This window comes from Nannospalax galili, unplaced genomic scaffold (assembly GCF_000622305.1).
Source record: "Nannospalax galili isolate Female #2095 unplaced genomic scaffold, S.galili_v1.0 scaffold72, whole genome shotgun sequence".
NCBI classification, from domain to species: Eukaryota; Metazoa; Chordata; class Mammalia; order Rodentia; family Spalacidae; genus Nannospalax; species Nannospalax galili.
The window spans coordinates 4344880-4368818 of NW_008336933.1; the positions used below are offsets into that span (position 1 = coordinate 4344880).

Below are 23939 nucleotides of genomic sequence, written 5' to 3' on the forward strand. Positions count from 1 at the left end.
TGAAGATTATTTAAACTCCTTGCCCCCAGCCCTTGAGTGTGTGAAATGGGAATCTGGCACATAATTTATAGCAATTTCATAAGCCTTAGATATTATTATATAAGTTGCTTAATGTAGCGGGTTGTAAATATTTTAATGATTTTTATCATCATAGTGGTAGTCTCCCACGTAGAATGTTCTCTGTTTTCCTCTATAGTTTAGATTTTTTTCTAGCCCTTGTAAACATTTCTTTGGGAAGCCTAGTTGATCTTGTCCTTCCTAAGAGATCGCTCAGTTTGTAGTCTTTTAATGTTACTGTGTCTCCATTCCTTGCTTCTAGATGACAGGAAGGGTTTTAGGTTCATCCGTATACAATACCACTTTCTCCACATGTTTGTCCATTTCCCATTATTCTAAGAAATACTTGAGGTTATCAACTTATAAAAAGGGAAGGTTTATTTTGACTTACCATTTTAGAAGTATCAGTCTACGCTCAGTTGGGGTTGCTTATTCCTTATTGTTTTGAGCCTGTGGCAAGACAGCACATTATGACAGGAGCATATGGTGGAGCTAAACCACTTGACTCTCTCTCTCTCTCTCTCTCTCTCTCTCTCTCTCTCTCTCTCTTTCATGAAGTTCCATAGTGTTCCCTCAAGGACATTCTCTTCATGGGCCAGAATCCTCTCCTTATGTCCTACCTCTTAAAGGCTCTACCTCCCTATAGAGCCAAGCTGAGGACCAAGCCTTTAACATACGAGCCTTTGAAGGATATTATAGCACACTGTATTTCTAGTCCTCTGTATGAGAGGGAGAGTAACAATTCCTCATTACCTACAGTTTGTCAATCACATTACTATGTATCTAACAGATGCTGTCAACACAAACTTCAGAGAACTCAGTCCTTTGTTGAATCCATTTTACAGATGAGATAAACTTCAGCGAGGACTCACTTAGATGATTAAAATGAGGTTCAAAGCTAGATGTGGATGACTCCATATGTAAAGCATGGAGGCTCACAAATATGCTCTGAGGGAAGCAGCAAAAACTTATATATTGATTGTTTTTTTTTCCATGTTGGCAAATTACGCTCTCATTTCTATAATTTTTCTTTGTTTTTTGCCAGACTCCATTTATTTCTAAAGACAAATCCCTCTCTTTTAAATCTCTCCCTTTATGTCTCTGAAAAGGTAGGTTCTGAACCATATAGTAAAAATAACGTTTGTAAACAAGTGAGGCTGTTCTACCACTGAATGTTGGCAGGTGGTCACTGAGTAATCTTTGGTCACAGCAGGACATCAGCTTTCTGAGAGTAGGCTTTGTTCTTCCGCAAAGGTCCTCCAGAGGAACAAAACCAAGCAAGAGGAGATTTATTTGATTGGCTCATTTGAACAGAGATAGTCTCACAACGGTCATCTGCAGCCTGGCAAGCTGCAAAGACCAGCTCAGGCCAAGAGGCTGGAAACCTCAGATTGCAGGGATCTCTGATAATGACAGGGTCTCAGGGAAGCTGGAAGCCAGAAAACTCCCTAGATAGCTGCTAGTGCGAGTCCACGCCCAAAGGCTGAGAAGGCTGGAGTCTGATATCCATGGTGATGATGGCCAATGACTCGCACCTGCCCAAGAAGGATTGAGCTTGTACACCCCGAGGTGAGCCTCCCCCTTCTGCATTTTGTTCCAATCACCCCAGACAGGGTGGGTCTTAACCCCTCAGCTCATTGACTACATGCTGTCTCTAGAAACTCGCTCAGAGACACATCAATTCCTTACCAGTTTTCTGGGTCCCTCAGTCCAGGCAAGCTGACAATATTACTTCTCAAAAGCCTGTTTTGCCCAATGCTGTGTTGCCGACATCTAGACCTGCAGCCGTCTCTAGGTATGTTTTTAAAATAATGAGCATACTAAAGGACTCCAGAGTCACATCAGCTCTTCCAATAGACTATTGAATGTCTTTTACTTGACTTTTTTTGAATGCTGGGGATTGAACCTGGGGCTTCAGAGAGCTAAGCATATGCCCTACCAGCGAGCTACACTCCCAGCCCAACTCGAATTATTTTTAATTGATGTTTAATGCAAATTCACACATTTTATTTTACTGGGAATGCTTTCAAAATGCCGTGGTTCCATCTTTGTCCTTTGTGTCTATTCACGCACAATGTATTCAGAGTTCAGAATGCCCTAGTTACAAAATAGTAGTTCTTGTTCACTCGGCATGCAATTCAACAATCAAATCATTTTGAATTCTCTAAAGAGGAAGAACTTGCTTCTATATTTGAACTCACTCACATTCAGAGGGAATATGTTTTAATATTTCAACATCTATACAAAATGCTTTACAATTACTTTTAAGGTTTTAACTCTCCTATGAACACCACGTGAAGTCACAAAGGACCAAGTAGGGCAAAGAATTTCTCCAAGGTCACACAGCCTGTTAATTGCAAAGGACAAGCTTGGCTATCTTTTCCCATCTATCTGACTCAAACATATACCAAGTTTGCATCGATGACTTTGAACTGATGCAGCTCCCACAGCTTATGGAGGGGGCAGGAAAAGAATTCATGTTCAACTCCCCAAACATTCCTCAACTCAAGGACCAATGAAGACCAATTAGTAAACCAAATCCGATCATGTCAAGCCCCTGCTTAATATCCTTCTCTGCCTTAGGATCTTCGTTGCATTTCGAACAGAATCCAGATTCATTACCTGGGCCTCTAAAACTTGCTTTTGTCCTTTATGCCATTTTCTGGTTTCAGCTTGCCCAGTTTTCTGCTTGTGTACTTACTCACTTTAGCCCTGCCTTCCTTCTCTGAATATACCAAACTTACTCTGGTCACAAGGTACCGAAAACACTTGCTCCAGCAGGTTTCTTCTTCAAACCTTGACATGGTAGGTCTCAGGGGCAAGAGTTTCTGCCTCACTGAGAGTTTCCCAACAGAATATCCCTTTGTCATTTTCTAGTGCTTTACTATTTATTTTTATAACTTCATTTTTCCATTAGGATAAGCCAAACATTTATTACTGTTGAGGAAATAATATTAACTGGGGACTGGAGAGATGGCTCATTGCATGACATGGGTGTACTTATGTATGTATATGTAGGCAATACTTGCATTAAATGAATAATAAATAAATAAAATTTAAAAAATATAAAAGAAATAATATTAACTGCATATACCTCTCCACCAGCTTATAGCAAACATAGGAAGTTTGTTATACCCAGTTCCAAAATGGTGCTTAAAACAATAATGGGCATTTAATGAATGTGTGTCAGTGAACAAATGATCCAAAAGAAACAGTAAAGTTATCTCATCAGTGATTGTTGATATGAATTAAATCAATAATTTAGTGGCTGAGGAAACAAGCAATTTCCTCCCTAAATCTTACCCTGTTTCAGTCACCTGTGAAATGGGCTAAAAGTCAACTACACAGAGGCCTGATGGGCACACGAATGCCACGATGTGCTTGTAAGCGCTTTCTGCAAGACTGCGTGCAGCACAGGCACCGGCTCTTGCTACGATCTTTGGTGCGATGCCGGCTGCCCAAAGGGAAAATGTTGATTAGCAATTATTGCCAAAAGTTTTCTACTTTCCAAATGATATATTTGCGGGCTCCTTGTAAAGCCATTTGTGGTTAATTTGTTGGTCTTTGATCTAATCAGACTGCAGATGTTCAGCAACACCATCTTTTTCTGCACTGAGGCTCCTCACAGGGGTTTGTAAAAGTAATGGGCTGTGCCCAATTTTCCCCCAATGTGTTCAACTCTCAGGGACAATGAAGGGAAAGATCTATCTTTTGCCTAACAAGGAGAAAAAAAAATGCAACTTTATGTTCTTATAATTTAAAACATAAAATAAAAAAGAGAAAAAAAATTAAAAAGAAACAGAGAAAGGGGCTGTGAATCCCAGAACTGAATTTTTTTGAATCAAAATATTCAATTATAAATTTTCCACTTCTCTAGGGCCAAATATTCTTAGTTGAACCTTTGAGCAGCGTGCCAAGAGATGAGTTATGACATATTGAAGTTGAGGTCAGGAAACAAAATTGCAACAGAGGAGGTGATATACCATATCTTTCCTCGTCATTTCAGTCATGTTTCATGGAAAATGTTGGAAAGGTCATGTGGTGTAGTCAGTCATGCCCAAGCATGACTCATTCTGACTTTAGACAGAAATGGAGTTGTTTTAATCAAGGAGGAGTCGCAAAGACTTCATTAAAGCTATGCAAATCTGCCTTGCTTGCCTTTGCATCTGCGTGCAGTAGTGATTCTCAAAGCGGACGCTGAAGGGCCAGCTAATTCATCATTCAAAGTATGATGACCTGATTCACCAGAACCTCTCATGCTGGTTAAAATTTGAGGTTCCAGATCTGAAATGTAAGCACTAATTCACATAGAAATCTTCATTTGAAATAAGCACCCTTGAGTAATTCTTGTGCAAAACCAATTTGGGGGACTGCTGGTTAAAGGTCTTCAAGACACCATAGTATGATTGTTAGTGACTTTAGAATGATTCAGTCAGCTGTGGGTAAATCTCAAAATTAGGCGTAGGGCCTTTAGGGTTGAGAGATCATATGTTGTGCCTTTATTCAGGGAATATTTTTATTTGGAATTAGTGACTTATAAAGGAGAAGATGAAGGATCCTGAGTTTTATTGTAACAAAGATGTTTTCCCTTAGCTCTAGATGTGTCTTTGGATGCCTGAACCCAAAATGAACAACCCAGAAGAAGACAAAATGGATACAGAGACACATTCGGAAGAAGAGACCATGAGTCTTTGCAAAGTCATGAAGAACAGGAGGACCTTGAGGCTCGAACCTAAGGCTGCCTCTTTGCAACTGGAAGGAAGTGCAACCTGTACTGGTCTTGGAGGCCTAAAATCAGATCCTAGCTGCACCTTCACGTCTGTTTTGCAAGTCCTTTGATCAAGCTTCTTTGCACCTCAGTTGAGGCATTTGCAAAACTGGGTCCATAAAAGAATCTACTTTATAGGGTTACTGTGATGATTAAGTTAATGAGGATAAACTGCTTTTGAAAAATGCCTTGCATTTATTGAATAAATGTTAACTCTTGATATTATAACAACATTTTGGATTAAGGGCTTAAAAACAGTTTTCTAAAACAAGGACCTGGAACACTGTATTCAGTGGTACAGGGAGTAAGAGGCTCTTTTCCTATTCAGAAGCTATGGTGTTTTTAATTGCTCTGGTCCTCTGTCCTTGATACCTAGGCCCAAATAAATTTCCAAGAATAATTACTTTCTTGTATCCCGTAGCAGATAGACTGGGGATTAGAGTTAATTTGCCCATTTAAAAAATTCTTGGCTGGGAAAAAATGGGACAGAAAATAATAGCACTATAAAAGTTTTGCTGGATAATCTAGATCACCCTGGGCTGTGATATCAATTCCCACTCACCTGTTCTGAGCTGTCTGCTTCCAAAGGAACAGTTTGCACTTTCTAATGCAAATTAAGTATTGATCTATGTCAGTGGCTAGTCATAGTATTCCCAGCAGAATGCTAGTTCTGTAAGACACTATTTAGTCTTTTTCTATTCTGTTCATCTGTCACCATGGCTCTTTCCCTGGCTCTTTAGATGTAGTGGCATCAAGATCTAAAAATACTAGGTAGGTTATTTATTCAGTAATAAGCTGGAATTTGTTCTCAAGTTTATCTGATGCTAAAGCCTATATGTCTAACCTTTAGGATATACAACTTTCCTTTTAAATTAGAGAAATAATTAGACAGAGGACTGGAAAATTTGGATTCAAGCATCCTATACACTGTATATAGTCTATCGAGCTATTTAAGATGCATTTAGAATTGTAGCTATGGAAGATTTCCCATGAGCAACCTAAGCTTTTCCTAATGTTCAGCTTATGGGCTGAAGTACTGGTTATATGAATATTTGCATGTGGACTTGTGATTAGTTTTACCCAGATGTTGACAAAGAAACAGTAGCTCCTTGCCTTACTTACACCCATGATTTTGGATTATTCCTATCTTGGTACGTTAATACAATGGTTAATATCATAAAATTAGCATAATCTTGGTTATTCTGTGTTCACAAAGAAGCCTCCAGGGGTGGCTTATCACAACAGAACTTGCCTTTCACTCAGATCCTTGGCCAGAATTAATCAAACAGGTAGCCTGGAAGTACAATCCCACTTCATGTTTGGAATGTGAGGGGCTAGAGGTATTCGGTGAATAGAATTAATGGCACTGTGTCTGTTAAGGATGGAGAGTCACTATCCTACAAGTAGCACTGTGAACACCTGACACATGGACTGTTTACTGTCAGAATTAGCCAGCCTTCTCATCAGGTTACAGGAGGCAAATGAACGACTCTACTATGCTATAGAAAAGTTTCTAATAGACCAAGTGACTGGGTATAATAGTCTCTCAAATTTTGGGTCGTAGTTCCCATTAGTATTTTTACTGGATAATCTGAATTCCTCAAAACATTTTAAAAAATGCCCTTTTCTGAGATTATCAGTTTTTTTCCTCTTTTTATCATTGCTATTATTTAATATAAGTTTTAAGAACTTACATGCCCTTTAACCTGTGACCATAGCATACCAGTCCCTCTACTGACACATCTGCCTGGAAGCTGTGGGTTACAATGATTTCCTGGTAAACATATGCTATGACACAAAAATAAATTTCTCTCTCTCTCTCTCTCTCTCTCTCTCCAGACATTTTATAAAATTATTTCAACAATAATCATTTTGATAGTGTTCAGCATATATCTATATATGTATGTGTTAATATGTATTTAACAGATTTAATTTAATAAAACTAGAAAGTTAGATTGCTCAAATCTTAAATGAAGTGTTAAGGAATTCCAATTTGATACATCCTATGTTTACAAGAAATGGTTTACAAAGCAGCCAAAGGCAGAATTTAGAATGATCTAACGATTCTAGAGACTTTTAGTTCAGTGCCCAAAGCAATATTTGTGACCAGAATAGAGAGAAAAGAAGCAGGCATTGAGATCCAAGGTACATTTTCCATGTAGTGCATATTTTTATTTGAAGATTTTATGGATAAGGACATATAGAGAAAGACTGAGCCTAGTCCTTTGGCTGTCCCAAAGTGAACTCTTCAGTTAGATATCAGCAGTTATTGTTTATTTTAATGTTTTATCTTTATCTTTGATTTTCAGCAGTGACTATGAGACACTTTGGCATGATTTCTGTGCTTTTGGCGTGAGATTTTATGAACTTCTTGATTTTGTGGAAAGATATCTTTCGTTGATTTACTTTGCACCACTGTCTTTCTTACGTCATATCCGGACACCGATTTCAGCAGTGCTTGAGTACCGTGATTTTGTTCGTGACTTGCTGGTGCTTGCTACACAGGACTTCCGTCTTCTCATCTTTTCATTCTTTTAGTCTTTGTGCTTCAGTCAGATTTCACTGAAGTATCTCAGTGTTTCCCTATTCCATTTCCGCTGTGTCCATTTACAAGGTCAAATCCATGTAATGATTTTTGCCACTTATTTCCTACTTTTGTTCTCAAACACTTTAAGTTCTCTCCTGAAACGCTGTAACCTTTCATGGGTCCTTTCCATAGTTCCCTTTAATTTTGGTTCTCAATCATAGTGATGTGAAATCCTTGTCCGTTTCAGCTTCCGGATCATGTGTGGGTCAGTTTGCATCGGTTGATCTGTGCTGCACATACTCTAGCCTCTGCAGATGTCTTCCCGTGGCACCTCATAAACTGTAGTGAATGCACTAGAAAATATGTATCTCCCATCAAAGTCTGAGCTCTCTGCTTAGATCAGGTGTTGAGCTAAACTTTAGTTTGCATTCTCACTGGGGTCCACAGTTTTAAGTTATAAATGGTCCCTCCTCTAGCTGTGCCTCGTAGCCAAGTACCATTTGACTTGGTGAGATTGCTCTGTTCTCTAACATTGCCCTAAGACTGCTGAAACACTGGGCATCTCTTTGCCTTCATACCTAGAACCAGTTGTTCACACGCTGTTGAATACTTGATAAAGGTCTAGGGTTGAGACTTGGTAAATAGTAATGACTTGCTCTCTCTCTCCCTTCTCCTTTCTTTCCTAGAGTCCTCCATCCAAGGACAGTTTTGTTTCTTCACCTGCTTCCAGGATTTAGTTTCCCATAAATTAGTCTCCTCAGCTCTCAATGAGTCAAAACATACGTACAATTTTATAATTGTACTTTTTTCTGATTATTTCTCTTGTTTCTGCTTGTGGCCATACTAGTGGCCAAGCCCAACTCTCAAATACATTAAACCAGTGCTCTACTGAGCTACATCCTCAGCCCTTTTCCTTATCATGATGCAAATGTTGGTTCTTTGTAACCATCTCCATCATAATGAGAAGCAGGACTTTGAAGGCAATCTGTCTTTAAAATGGCTTTATCAGTATTTCTATTACCACTACAGAAATTGCAGGAAGTACAGAAAGACGAACCACACTTTGAATATAGCTTTTCCATAATTGTTCTAGTTTGCTTTCTTCGCTCTTAAAAAAATGACAAAAAATAAAAAAAACTTGAGAAGGAAAAGTTTTACTTCAGCTTACACTTCCAGAAAAGTCCATCACTAAGAGAAGTCAGGGCAGAAACTCAAGCAGGAGCAGGGCATGAACCATAGAGGTGCTACTCACTGACTTGTTCCTTCTGGTGTGGTCAGCTGCTTTTCTTATACAGCGCAGGTCCACCTGCCTACGGATGGCGCTGCCCACAGTGGGCTGGGCCCTCCCACGTCAATTAGCACTTAAGAAAATGCCTCACAGACATGGTCACAGGCTAGTCTTCCATTCTTCAGCTGAGGTTCTCTTTCCTCAGGTGTCTCTAGTTTGTATCAAGTTGACAGCCAGAGCTAACTATGACAATCATGTTACAGAGTTCACTCTTGACCAATATTGATTGCTTTAATTTGCAAGTATTTGGTGTCCAAGTATACAGAATTTTTCTCTCTTTCAATCTTCCACCCAACATCCAGTTCCAAAGTTCTCACTTGCTTCTTAGCTTTTGCTGCTTCACTCTTCTTCCACACACATCTTTGATGTAGAAGATCAATTACACGACACTGTAATACACAGCGAAATCCATCTCTGCAAAATCGTTCTTCCAAAGGAGCATTCTTTATGGTGGTCAGAAAATGAAGGTCCTTCAAGGACATGACGACCTCCAGTTACCAGGATTGTGATGATGAGATGGCTTTGACATCAGAGAAAGTGAGCACTTGTTTTAACACACAGTTTTTAAATACAAAGCCAATGAAAGCTACTAAGTGTTACGTCAGGATAACTGGAGAAAGAGTCAAACTTGTGGGAAAGGTCCTTGGAGAGAGGCATAAGGAAACGTAGTCATCTTTCTTGCCAAAGAGCAAATACCAAATCTCAAGTTACACATTATAGTGCAAAAGATCACTTGTACAACAAGCAGTAAGGGAAGAGAGCTCAAAGAATACATTTTAAAAAGACAGCTGTTGTCAGAGAACCCTTTATTGAAGAATTTATGACTCCTGCCTGCTTCATCTGGAATAAGTGGCTAGGCTTTTCATGTTCTTGTACTTAATTCTTTCAGGAGTTGTCATGGTGGCTGCCTATGACTGCTCTCCAGTAGAAGAGGTTGAGGCAAAGTCCTTCTGTGCAGCCCACAGGTGACACAGTGCTGTACAACATCCATACATTGTGCTTGGTACCTCTAAGAGAATGGTCACGCACAAAAGGATTCCAGTGTTTGGCATGGCTACAGGTGCATTTAACTTTCAATTTTTTATTTCTGTTAAATGTCATTTCAGAAGTGGTTCTGATGTCTTAAATACAAAAATAAGACTAATACACAGTTTTTTTTCTGGGCATTTTTATATTTAATAGGCTAATAATTGTATCAACTCTATGAAGAGGATCCATTACTATGATTTGAGGTCTTATTTTCATTTTTGTTTTTAGATCTGTCATATTGAAGATTGAACCCAGGGCCTCCCATAAGGTAGGCAAGTACTCTATCATGTAGCTATATCCTCAGCCCTATGCCTGGATTGATGAGAAACTCAAGTTTATACAAACTTAACTATAAAAACAGAAGTAGCTTGCATAGACCCCAACAAAAATAATCACAGAATTGCTGGTCAGTTTCTTATTTCATCTAGTTCAGTTGCATTGCTGAAAAACACTGGCTTAGGACAAGAAGGGTCCCAGATTCCACTCCTAAATCCACCAGTAAAACTAGCTGAAATCATTATCAATAGCGTCGGTTCAATTTTATTTTTAGATGATGACTCTAAACAGGTTTTTGACTCCATTTCTCCTCCCCATTTAGCTTTTATTCTCTTATTGCAAATGTTACTCATGGCCAGCAAGCCAAATGAAAAGTGCGCTTTGATTAAGGATCTCTCTTGTCAGTAATTTGTGCCTAATGTTTTTAGCTTTCCCATGGGCTGTTGTAGAAAATGGTAAATCTGGTTTAAATGAAACCTGATCCCACTAATGCTTTAGTAGCAGCTGCCACAGGGTTATGGCATTCTCAACAGATGTATCTGTCTCATTTTATCCCTAAACTTAAGTCTTGAACCATTTACATAAATCATACAAATACTTTTACACACTTTTGGCTGAATGTTTTGCAGAATAGTCTAAGACAAGACCCTTCTCTGTCCATTTGCAATTATTCATGCAAGATTTTTCTTTTATTTTTTAAAAAATACTTTACTTGTTATTTTTATTTTATGTATATGAGTGTATTGCCTGCACATATGTCAGCACACCCATGTATTGCAATGCCTGCAGAGGTCAGAAAAGGGGGTTGGATTCTTCTGGAACTGGAGCTACAAATGGTTGTTGGATGCCATGTAGGCAATGGGAATCAAACCTGGGTTCTCTGCATAGCTGCCAGTGCTCTTAACTGCTGAGTCATCTCTCCAGCTCCCCACACTAGATTTTTAAAAAGAAATTGTCTATAAGCTTTAAAAATATATATATTTTTAAAATTTTATGTGTATGAGTGTATTGCCTGCAGATCTGTAAGTGCACCTGTATTTTACAATGCCTGCAGAGGTCAGAAGAGGGCATCAGATCCCCTAGAACTGGAGTTATGGATTCTGTAGCGTTAAATGTCGTGTGGGTGCTGGGAGTCAAACCTGAGTCCTCTGCAAGAGAAGCCAGTGTTCTTAACCACTGAACCATCTCTCCAGCCAACATCTATAATCTTTTTAAAATAAAATATTATTCATGCCTTGTACTTTTCTAATATTTTAAAAGCCAATGAGTAGGCATCATCTTTATATCTGAGAGCTTGAGTCATGACCGTTTACCCATCATGCTCACCACTGTTTGGCTCTGACAGTAATGTGCCCATTGTAGTATCCCCTAAATAAACTGTAGTCAAAAAATTATATAGGAGTCTATTTTTTCTTTTTTCAAGTTATTTTATTTTTAAAAAATATTTTACTCATTTTTCAAGTTGTCATCATGAATAAGGTTAGTTTCTTTGGAGTATGATCATTTTCTCAACTATTTTTTAAAAAGGGATTTATTTCGTGTAAAGTACTTGAGCCATGAACCTGAATGATCCAAAAGGTCCCCCGGTAGGCATGTGAAATCATGACTGTGACTGAAGATAGAAAGAGGTACCTAGGCAGTCATCTTAGTTTATTTCTTAGTTTATTATTCTGTTGCTCTAACAGAATACTTGAGGCATGGTAATTTTTAAAACAATGCAAGTTTAGTAGGCTCATGGTTCTGTAGACTGGGTAGTTCAAGAGTGTGGTGACAATGTCTGGTGACGACCTTGATGCGTTCTAACATGGTGGAGGCCACTGTGAGAAAAAGAAACACACTAGTTTAAGTCTGAGGCCTACTGTCCCCTTCTTATAAAGCCTCTAATGCCGTCCTGAAGACCACACCCTGTGACCTCATCTAATCCCACCTCCCAAGGCTCTATCTCCAAATAACATTAACATGTGAATTAATGCATGAAGTTTATAGCACTTGAACTTTTACTGGATACATTCAAACCATAGCAACAGCCGACCTACCAGTTCAAGCCAGGAATAAATGAAAATACAGAGCACCATGTTGGTTGTCAAGTTATAAGTCTGATTCCTAAAGCTCCTAAAATGTGGAGTCCTCTGACAGCCACACTTTCACGGTGGAATGACTGCTCGGTTTCCTGAGTCCAGAGTCTATTTTGTATAAATTCATCCAAAGGTAAGTATTGAAAGGCAGCAGAAGAAATATGAACAACTTTAAACTTATTTCTGAATTGTCTCTGGGTATCACTGGGTATGTTTCTGAAGATAGGAGACTCAGAATATTTTCTTGTCTTAATTTCTTTCCTAGGTACTCCCTCAAAGGACAGATGTGAAGCCTGGCGTGTCATTCTTGTTTGAACTCTTCATCCTTCATGGAATGTCTGTTTACAATGACCTTGTCATGGGCTGGGGAGTCTTTCCTGTATGTGATAACAACTTCTGTGTAGTGGAAGGAAAATTTAAGTGTCCCCTCTTACGAGGACATTATGACCAAACACTGGATAGCTTCAGGAAAATTGAAGATTTGATTTGCCAGGACTTGGACCAGTGGCTGTGCAATCTATATTTTAAGGTTTGTAATAAAATGATATGTTTTTAATTTTGTGAGATAGGATTTTGCACCATAGCTCAGGCTGGCCTCAAACTCTTGATCATCATGCCTCAGCCTCCTGAGTGTTAGCTAGCTAGGGTTATAGTTGTCTAATATGATTTTGTAATTGGATAATGGTTTCAAATGTTTCTCAAAGCTACTTCTTTCTGTTACCTTTCTTTCTCACAGTTGAAAATTTTAATAAAGTTGTTGTTTGCCTTTTTCTTTTTTTTTGGTCTCTTTGAGACAGGGTCTTCCTGTAGCCTCACCTGTCCTGGAACTCACTATGTAGACCAGGCTGGCCTCAATCTCACAGAGATCTGCCTGACTCTGCCTCCCTGAGTACTGGGATTAAAGTTTCTTTAAAAAGATAAAACTAATTGCATCCTAATAGTAATTTCTGATACTGAAGATTAATTAATATATAGAAATAAGGAATAAAATTGTAAGTTGTTGGGGAAAGTGAAAGAGAATTTAACACAGCTTTTTATGTTGTGAATAAGTCAGAATTGCTTCCCAAGTCCCCTGGTTTTCTCTGGTTTTGTCACCTGGGATTGGGTGATGCTATTTTTTCTTAACTAATATATATATATTACATACTTTACTAATATAGTGATTATATTAGCTATACTTAACTAATATATATGCTATATAATACACATATTTTATATATAATACATATCATGTTTATTACATATATACACACATATATATACACACACACACACTTTATGTGTATGTTTTGCCTGCATGTAATGTAAATGCACTCCCATGGCATGCTATGCCTGCAGAAGTCAGAAGAGGGCATCAGATCCTGGGGAACTGGAGTTATGGACTATTATTAGCCGCCATGTGGGTGCTGGGAACTGAACTGGGGTTGTCTGCAAGAGCAGGCAGTGCTCTGAAACACTGAGCCATCTCTCCAGCCCCTCTTACCTGAAGTTTTTACCAAGCTTCTCATGGGTGTTGGGAGTTGCCTGTGCAAGGACATAGAGTAGACCAGATGTGATTTTGGCCTTCTGAGTGTTCATCTCTGATGAGACAAATGTGTTCATACAGAGAGGGTAATTCAACAGGGGCTGAGCAGCCATGAAAGAGCTGTCTGCCTTAGTCGCGCCACTTCCAAGCCTATGCTTTTTGTCTGCTTCAAATATCTAAAACACATAAACTGGGGCATACACTGTTTATTTGTACATATTTAGCCTTCTGTCTACTGCCAAACCAAGTCTTTTAACAGAAGTGACAGATCATAAATTCACTGTAGTCAAACATCATGATCCAGAAAAGAAAATGGTAGCAGATGTTAAGAATAAAGTTTTCCAACCTGTTTGTAGTCTATTTTTGCCTCTATGTCCAAACTTGTTATTTCAGATTGTAATACTTTTCCTGGTTGATTATATTAAAAGGTATCACAAAGTTTTATTCTTTACCTACACATTTTTTTATCTAGCTATCATCTATCATCTATCACTCTATCATCTATTTATCATCTACCTACCTAATTGATGGAACTAATATGAATATTTCCAGGAAATGTGTAATTTTGGCTTTAAGTTCAACAGTTCTCTTCTTGTGTGACTGTCTTTCTGTTTCCTATTTATTTTGGGTGTAATTATCTGGAATTTCTTTTTAACTAGTTTCATTATAATGTTTTGTTGACATGTCCTATTGAGGTAGTATAGGGATGCTATTATGAAAATAGTTCCTGGGGCTAGAGAGATGTCTCAGCAGTTAAGAACACTTGGTGCCCTTACAGAGAACCAGTTTCAGTGCTCAGCACTCATATATTGGGTCATAACATCTGTTACTCCAGTTCCAGGCAATCTAATGTCCTCTTCTGGCATCCACAGGCAGCAGGCACTCATGTTGTACACATACACACATTGAGGCACAAAACTCATACACATAATATAGAAATAAACTTATCTTAAAAAGAAAAGGAAAATAGTTCTTATGTAATTATTTGCCTTCCCATTCAATGTGGAAGCAGTGCTACTTTGAGATAAATTAGAATCATTGAAAAGAAAGCTTGAAAACTATTACTGTGTAGGCACTATGTTTGGAGAATTTGTACCAATTATTTTGTGGTGGTGCTCTGATTACTAGAAGTCACTTAAAGCTCTTAAAATCAGAAAGGTTGATGTAAATAAGCTTGAAAGATTATTATAAATGAGTGTAAATAACTATAATAAACTGTAACAAAATGGGTTTAAAATTGTAGTCTTAAATATGTACCAAGAGTCAAATAAAGTGAAGGTTAAAATACAGCCATAAGAAGAAAGCAAATGTTACTATAGTTAATATAAAAGGTATCTGTAATGTGTGTGTCTATGCACATGCTTGTGTGTGTGTGTGTGTGTGTGTGTGTGTGTGTCTGTGTCTGTGTGGTGTTATGTATCCATGTGTGGGGGTTCGGTACACTAGCCTGTGTGTGCATGTGTGAAGAACAGAAGTTGACTTTGGGTGTTTTCTGTGGTTTTCCATCTTATGTTTTGAGACAGGGTCTCTCACTAAATGCAAAGCCCGTAGTTTTAGCTAGGCTGGCTGGGTAGTCAGCCTGCAGGACCCAGCTGTCCTGCTCTCCAACTCCTTATAAGTGAGGGTAACAGACATGAGCTTCCACACCGAGCCTTTTACAACAGCGATGGGGATCTGAACTCAGTTCCTCATGCTTGCTAGCCACACTTCACCCACACAGTCATTTCCCAGCTTCAGAACTTGTTTTTAACTGGTTTTCATTTTCTTAAATAATGTCAGTCTCCCTTTCCCCCAAGTCCTAATGCTTGAGATGGAATGGAGAGCTTCACATATGCTGGGCAAGTGTTTTGCCACTTAGCTACGTTCCCAGCCTTTAACTATGTTTATTTTAGTAACTGGTACCTACAATTCAGTGTTCTATAAATTGTGCCTTGGAAGGTTGGCACTAACTTTATTTCATAAAGAACAATTTATATAGCATCATAAAGAGACTTTATACTGAGATTAAATAAAAAAGACTTGATGAAAGATAAAGTTACTTGTTAAACAGAATCAGTACAATTTGATTCAATCAAAATATACTTGAAAATTAATATTTTCTTCCTATTTTTCCTCTTAATTAAAAACATTGTGGAGGAAGAAAAAGCAATATTATAATTTACCTATAGACCTAGACCTTGCCTAGTTACTATGCATTTCACATTGATGTAATTATCTGCCAAGACTTTTATTTACTAGACAGTGTTAGAAATTTTCTCTCTCTGTCTATCTAGTTGGGGAGTCCACATTATTAACAAGAAGAGAATTATGCATGGTGTCTGATTAAGAGGAAATATTAGTGGAGATGAAGATGCTTCTCTTTTATAAGGATACAAAAAATAACCTTATCTGAAAACTCTATTTTCCTTTCTGTGAATTTCTCAAATATTTGAATATACCAATGTGAGTTTTCTCAAGTGCAGAAAGTTCTGATCAGTCCTGGGGAGTGGCTCAGTTGGTAAACTGGTTGCCCTATAAGCATGAGGACCTGAGTTTGTTTCCCCAGCCCCATTTTTTTAAAGCTAGGTGGAGCAGCATATGCCTATAATTCCTTCACTGGGGGAGGCTGGAGACAGCAGATCCCTGAAGCTCATTGACCAGTCAGCCAAGCCAAGCAGGTGATCTCCATGTTGAGTAAGAGACTCTGTTTTCAAAACAGATGGAGCATGACTGAGGAAAACAACCCAGTGTCGATTTCTGGAGTTCACATGATGCAGACACAGACAGACACAGACACATAGACACACACACACACACACACACACACACACACACGCAAGCATACACACACCCAAACATACACAGACAGGCATACACACATGGAGACATAAACACAGACACACAGACACACAGACACACACACACACACACACACACACACACATGCATACACAGACAGACACAGGCAGACAGGTCCACACATCAAAAGAAAAAGTTCTAATGAAATAAAACGGGGTTTTAATAAAAAAAAATAAAACAGAACTGGGAAGAGCATAGTACGGTGAAACAGATGATGGAACAGAAAAGTGTTTTATTGGTTGGTTGTTTTTTCAATTTAAACTTAGACTATGAAATCCAGGCAAATCCTATCATTTTCCCACAGGATCAATGGGTGGGAGAAAAATGCTCTGGAGAGGGCCAGGCAGGACCAGAGCACATGGCTTTTCCCTGACCTCTAATGTTGTCCCATGTCATTGGAGACAGTGCCTAAGCAGTAAGTCAAGCTTTTAGAAAAAGGTTGGCAAACTGCTCTAATTTAGCCCCATAGCTTGAGTGCAAAGACTCAAAGAGGAAAATAATACAAGCAAGAAAGCCTTTCCAAGACACTTTTCCTTTCAGTTTCTTGTTATTCTGAATATTTTGTTCCCTATGTTTTTTTCCCTCAAACGCTTTACTATTTTCTTAAATATGTAGTTGGAAAAGTTTTCCCAATGAGTCCCACCTACTTATCATCTGCTAGATCCTACAGTGTTATCATTTCTTTTTCAGTGTAAGGTATTATTCCTTGGAGATAATAAATATCAAATGAAAAATTACTGGTTTTATCCCAGTATGCATTTCAGGCACACAACATTTGCTTACAGGAAATGAGAAGCTCTGAATTAACATATACAGCACAAGGTAATACCTGAAATGATTATAGAAATTGTTTAATACAAAAAATGATCATTCTTTGTAAAATAACCATACAAAACCTACAAAGTCTGGAAAATTGAATTCCTAATTGACTTCTTTGGTGTCTCAAAATTTCTCTTTGTTCTAGAGAAAAATTGACTTCATAGTTAATATTTGCAACAGTTTCCATTAACAGATTTATCTCTTAATAGGTAATTAAACTTCCTCCGCATTTGAACGATCAAAAAGGCCATGAAAGCTACGCTCAGTTTTCCCCTGAATTTCCTGTGTGCTTAATGGTGGAAGCAGAAAAAGCAAAATTAGGTGTGGAGAGCACAGCTGGCCATCCAGAGAAAGGACCCGAGACAGACAGCTGTGCATCAGCGGACAGCTTTGTCTGTGCTTCTCAGGGTTGGTTGGCTTCTTTTTTCTTTTTTAAATATTTTATTTATTATTTTTATTTTATGTGTATGAGTATATTGCCTGCATGTGTGTAAGTGTACCCATGTTATGCAATGCCCTTGGAGGTCAGAAGATGACATTGGATCCCCTGATGCTAGAGTTATGTACAGTTGTTAGCCACCATGTGGGTGCTGGGAATAGAACCCAGGTCCTCTGCAAGAGCAGCCAGGGCTCCTAACTGCTGTGTCATCACTCTGGCCCCTGACTTCTTTTCTTTAGCAAACTTCTTGTGTACTTTGGGTTGTGTCATGTTAAATAGGGCTAAGTCAGATGTACTCATTTTCTATGAGTGCATTATTGTCTATTGCAAACCATGTTGAAATAGTATTACCATGAACTGGAATATTGGTTTCCATATCACCTTATCTATTACAGAAATAACTATAAAATTATTGCATTGAAATGTTAGTTTTTCTCCATGATGTTATTTTTTCCATGATAAACATATTTTTATCTATTTTTTGAAGGGATGGGATAATTTGACTTCTTTGGTTTTAATTTCTAAATTTTCACCTTTCTTGTATCTTTTTGAGAGTAGTAAGAAAAGATAGGAGTGTAAAAGAAAAAATATTCTCAGCACCAAGATCTCAAGTAATCAAATGTTTTTTAAAAATAGGCTTTGTTTTTGAAGATTCACTTTATCACACGTTAGATAAAGATTTGCAAGTTTTCAACTTTCAGAAGAGCTACATTGGAAATGATCTTTTGTAATAAAAAGTTACTTCCTTTACTAAAAGTTTTCTTCGTGACTTTCTGTAACAGGACGAATACTCTAGCAAAACATGGTATTAGTGGCCATGGTATGTGATTGATTGGCAGCTATAGAAGTGATAGCACTCAAAGTACCACAGTGAGCAGTGGTGACTCACCAGTGATAAGCCCTGTAGTGAGCATTTTATTTGAAATTATCAATTTTTTAAATTACATGCTACAGAAAATAATACACCCTACATTATTACTCAGTCCTCTGCTTTGGCAATTCTACTTTGCTGTGTTACCTTTACATGCGCCTATGCTATGTTATGCTATGCTATGCTATGCTATGCTATGCTATGCTATGCTATGCTATGCTATCCTATCCTATCCTATTCCTCTACTCTACTCTATCCCATCCCATCCCATTTTATTTTGTGTGTGTGCATGGGTATGCATGCATTTATATGTGCATGCTTGTGGAGGTCAGGTCCACATTGTCTTCCTTGATCTCTGTTCCCATTGTTTTTTGAGACAAGGTCTCTCACTGAATCTGGAGCTGATGGATTGGACTAGTTTAACTGACCAGCCAGCGAGCTCCAGGAATCCTTCTGTATCTGTCCACCAGTTCTGAGATCACAGGCACCTGCTACCACAATCAGCTTTTTTAAAAATTTAATATTTAATTTATTATTTTTATTTTATGTGTATGAGTGTATTTCCTGCATATAGGTAAGTGAAACTGTGTCGTGCAATGCCTGCAAAGGACAGAAGAGGCCATCGGATCTCCTAGAACTGGAGTTGTGGACAGTTGTTAGCTGCCATGTGGGTGCTGAGATTTGAACCCAAGTCTTCTGCAAGAACAACCAGTGTTCTTAACCACTGAGCCCCTCAGCTTTATTTTTTGATGTGGCTTCTGGGGAATGGAAATCAGATCCTCGCGCTTGTAAGGCAAGCACTTTACCATGGAGAAAATGGATTTGAAGCTCAGAAGAGACAGAGGGAATGGAGGGGAAATTGGTCTTTTAGAGCAGCAGGAGGAGAGCTTCCAGCTGAAAACTGCCAAGTGCTTAGTCAGCCCAGGATGTGTGAGATGAGAATGTAACAAGGCTGGACTGAGCACAGCTCTGGGAAAAACCATGTTTCCAGAGCTGGATGCTAGCACTCTGCCATTATAGTCAGACTGGACAGCCACATGATTCTACTTCCCAGGTCACCTCTGACTTCTTTTTTTTCCCCTATCAACTGGCAATGTCAAACTTCATAATAGGTGATAAACATTTCTTAAAACTGTGGTTGGATTTTGTTTGTTTGTTTGCTTTAACTCCCTTGGAATGATGCCTTGTTGGGCTGAGAAAATTCCATCAATGCCAGACTGAAGTCCTTAATTTCTGCTTGTCTAAAACTTTGGTCCAGAATAAACCCTGGGCTTCCCTCTCTGTGCTTGACCTGCTTGCTTGTGACTCAGCCAAGGTCATCAGATAAGGACTACACCCTCTCTAGAATCATATACACCTGGAAATGTGATGTTAAATTTTATACACAGATTTATAAATATCATATTATATGACACTGATCTTAAATATTTGTTTTTAAAATATTTTATTATTTTTATTTTATGTGTATGAGTATATTTCTTGAATGTATGTAAGTGAACCCATGTTGTGCAATGCCCTCGGAGGTCAGAAGAGGATGTTGGAGCCCCTGGAACTGGAGGTACCATGTGGGTGCTGGGAATAGAATCTAGGTCCTCTGCAAGAACAGTCAGCACTCTTAACCACTAAGCCATCTCTCCAGCTGTTTAATAAATAGTTGTGAAAATAAATTAGGACCAAGGTTTAGGTTGAAGCTAGGTAGTAAATCCCATAGTTATAAAGCAACTTGATCAAAATATCTTGTTCTTACACTTGAGAACTTGTGCTTGACTCACTTGTATCCAGAGGAGAAAGCAGATAATGAGCTTAATGGTCTGGTTTTGAAAGGTAACGAGTAGATTTGCTCATCCTCAACATGTACTTTTAAGCTGACTCAAGCATTTTATGTTGGGGTATAATACGTTTAAGTGTTTAATTAAAAAACTTTTTTTTTATCTTATGTGAATGTGTGTATTGCTGAAAGTATATGTAAGTGTACCCATGTCATGCAATGCCAACAGAGGTCAGAAGAGAGCATTGCTTTCTCCTGGAACTGGAGATATGGATGGTTGTTAGCTGTCGTGTCGGTGCTGGGAATTGAACCCAGGTCCTCTGCAAGAGCAGTCAGCACTCTTAACTGCTGAGCCATCTCTCTAGCCCCTTAAGGTTTTATTTATTTATTTTTTTACTTTAAATGCAAACATCTGGGTTAGGTGACACTGAATGTTTTTGTTGTGTGGAGAAGGGAAAGGTGAGTGATAGGGGCTTCAAATAAGCAGAAAACCCTGGCAGTTGATAAGGAATAATTGGTACTATAAAACACCTCCTGTCCAGAGGCCTGCTAAGCCATAGTTAACCTCATTCCAGGTTTCTTCATGGACAGTTCTGTTGAGGATATCCACAGATATGGTGGTGGTCTCATTCAATTGTCTCATTGGGAGAGTTGCCTTTACATGGGGTGTTTGTTTAATTAATCATCCCTTTTATCTCAAGATACCCCTGCTCTTTGGGAAAAAAACGATTTAGGCATTGTATATCTTCTTTCAACCTGGATGCTATAGTTTTATTGTGTCTTTCAGAATTTGTATGTGGGAAGCTTGGTTCCCAAGTGAAGCAATACTGAAAGATGAATTTTCTAGAAGGAAGTGATAGGGTAGATGGGGGTTCTACCGTTAGGAATGAATTAGCAAGTTTTTAAAAAGCACCTTAGTTATGAAAACGGACCTGTAATTTTGCCATATTTTGTCCTGAGATTGTTTGAGACTGTACAGCGTTCCCACCAACCTGAAGGCCTTGTTAGAGAGCCTTTGCACTTCTTACCCTCAGGACCACAGGAAACAATGCCTTTCCTTCACAAATTTTCCAGGCCTAGCAATGCTACCAGAGCCATGGGAAATGGACTAAGGCAGTGAATGGCTGAGATGTAAAAGAGGAAGACCGTGTCTAAGCTTCTTCTAATGGCCGAAGATCATCACCCTAAGAAAAAATAAAGCAAAAATAGATATGAGAATAACTATGCCTTCATTAGAAAGCATGTCATTGATCTCCCTTAAATATCAAATTTAAAGGTTAACTGTGAAGTCACTGAACAAAATATGTGCATTTGCAGAATATATTTCTTTTTTAATATTTTAGGTTAATAAAATATTATTAAAAATTTTTAACCTTCAAGAGAATGGATTCTGACTTAACTAATAATATTTCACCACAGCTGACATTTTTACCTGAGTTTAGCATACTGAGTAGAAGATTAGAAGCAATTACTTACAAGATCATTTTTGCTTTCTAGTTTTTCCTTAGGGCTTTATTTTCTAGACATACAGCACTATGCTGTGAACTTGGCTTTTAGATACTACCTCTAGCTCCCCTCAAAGCAGGACAGATGTCTGGGAAACATGAACACCCACACAGTGTGTGAATATAATATACTGCAAGAGGGAGAATTTCTTATATTTCAGAAAAATATACTTGAAAACCCTGATTATTCTTTTGTTTTCTCTGAGCTCAGAGGCTGATGCAAGTCTCATATTCAAAGGCTACAGAGCGACCATCTCCTCCTATTCTGAACAGATTTATACAAAATCAGAACATAAAAATCTCTTCAAGTACATTATTAGTGGTTAATATCTCCCATGGGTTTTTCCCTAATATATTGGGGCTGTGGTACAGTGTGCTTTTCTACCACTGATATGTTGCTAAGAGATTTAATAATGAGTAAACAAACACAACATGTGGTAATTCATTTCAAATTAAAGGTTTATCAAACTCTGGCTTGATGACTTTCTGGCTATTTACAATTAAAGGAACTAATCTTAGGGAAGTGACCACTTGGTGTGTTCATGGTTGGAGCATTTCTATCTGAAATGTATGTTGATGATCATCTACAAGCTGTCCTGCATTAAGAGGCTCAATATGTAATCTGTTGAATCAACCACTGTCCCCAAATTACGGAGTAAAGGCTTTCGTGTTCACTTGCAAGTGTGCTTACACACACACACACACACACACACACACACACACACACACACACAGAGTTTCCCAAGGGGATTCTCAATGTAATCCACAGTTGTTTTCAGTGGTGAGCAATGCTGGGAATAAGAAGAGTTCCAGCTGGCAGAAAATATTTACAAAAGGCAGAAAGAGAAGAGCTATGATATCACTTTTGTGCTATTGCTAGCTTATAGATTGCTTTGATTTTTAGGAGACACACCAGGGAAACAATGATTGTGTTTGACAATTTTGTTTTTTATATGGCTAACTTGCAAGAACAATAGTTCCTGGCAAAGTCTAGGTCTGTTTTGTGATACAGAATTCAAGAGAGTTTTGTGATGAACAGTGAACAAGCCATATTGCTAAATGCTAAGGCACTGTAAGCCCAAAGTGTCTATGCTTGATGTCCAGAGGTTTACTTGAGCCCCATTCTACTCCATTCTGAGACAAACATAGTCCATGTGGCCCATAGGAGGGGTAGGGGCTTCCATCCCTGTCCATAAGGGGCTAGTGAATCTTCTAGAGGGGAATTCAGACCTGAGAAGAAGCAAGTGCAACTGGCTAAATAACAATTTAATTATAAGACAAGGGAACAACTGTGGGAGATATATGTTGTCAAAGAATCAGGTTAGCTGCTTCATGCTACAAGTCCTTGAGTACATGTTGGAAAAAAGAAAACTACTTTCAGTAGCATTGATATTAGATGAGAGAAAGCACTCTCTCTCTCTCTCTCTCTTTCCCCCCACCCAGCTAAAGCTTCCCCATCAATTCTTAGAAACAATATCTACTATACAAAGAAATAAAGAGCTACTGTTGATTATAGACAGTCTCCAACTTCTGATGACCAGAGCTATGAGTTTTTCATTCTATGAATGAGGGGAAGAGTCTGTTCAGGGCTGAATTTGGGTCTTTCCTTAGGTTAGTGATGTGCTGTTCTGCTCTCTCTCTCTCTCTCTCACAATAGTGAACATTAGAATGGAGTCACAGCTCCGGTCAGCCACATGATTGTGAGGGTACTCCACCAGCACTCCTAGGCTGTTAAATATACTTTTAACAGGATATTTGAAATTTAGACTGGATTTATAAGTGTGTAATCCCATAATCGGTCCTCTCTATGACATCTTCATTCCGTTGTGTGCCCCATATTGTGCATGACAAGCAAGTGTTAGGGTGTAAAATTCAATGTAAAGGCAGACCACCCAACCTGGCTGATGGAAGAAGTATTTTCACAGTCTAAAATCAACTCAGATGGTCATAAACCACGTAAAAAGTTGATTCCTACTTATAACTGCAGTAAAGCATAATAAACAATGCTTTCTAAACCATGTCCATGTGTTAGTCTTCTGTGGCACTTTTAATACACATTGTTGCCTGCCTGGGCTGAGCTCCAGACTCAACGATTCTAAGTCTCTGGGGTCAGGTCCTTAACATCAGTACTGTTAAAAATCTTGTAGTGATTCT

The 23939-nt window shown here is 38.5% G+C and overlaps 1 protein-coding gene across 1 annotated transcript in view; it reads left to right on the forward strand.

The window, feature by feature from the left end:
• Ofcc1 (orofacial cleft 1 candidate 1) overlaps nt 1–23939 on the forward strand; it is a 342547-nt gene that overhangs the window by 125692 nt on the left and 192916 nt on the right. Inside the window, exons 10-11 of the mRNA XM_029562823.1 lie at nt 12286–12549; nt 17412–17610. Of these exons, the coding sequence (XP_029418683.1) occupies nt 12286–12549; nt 17412–17610 (463 nt within the window). The remainder of the gene's footprint in view (nt 1–12285; nt 12550–17411; nt 17611–23939) is intronic.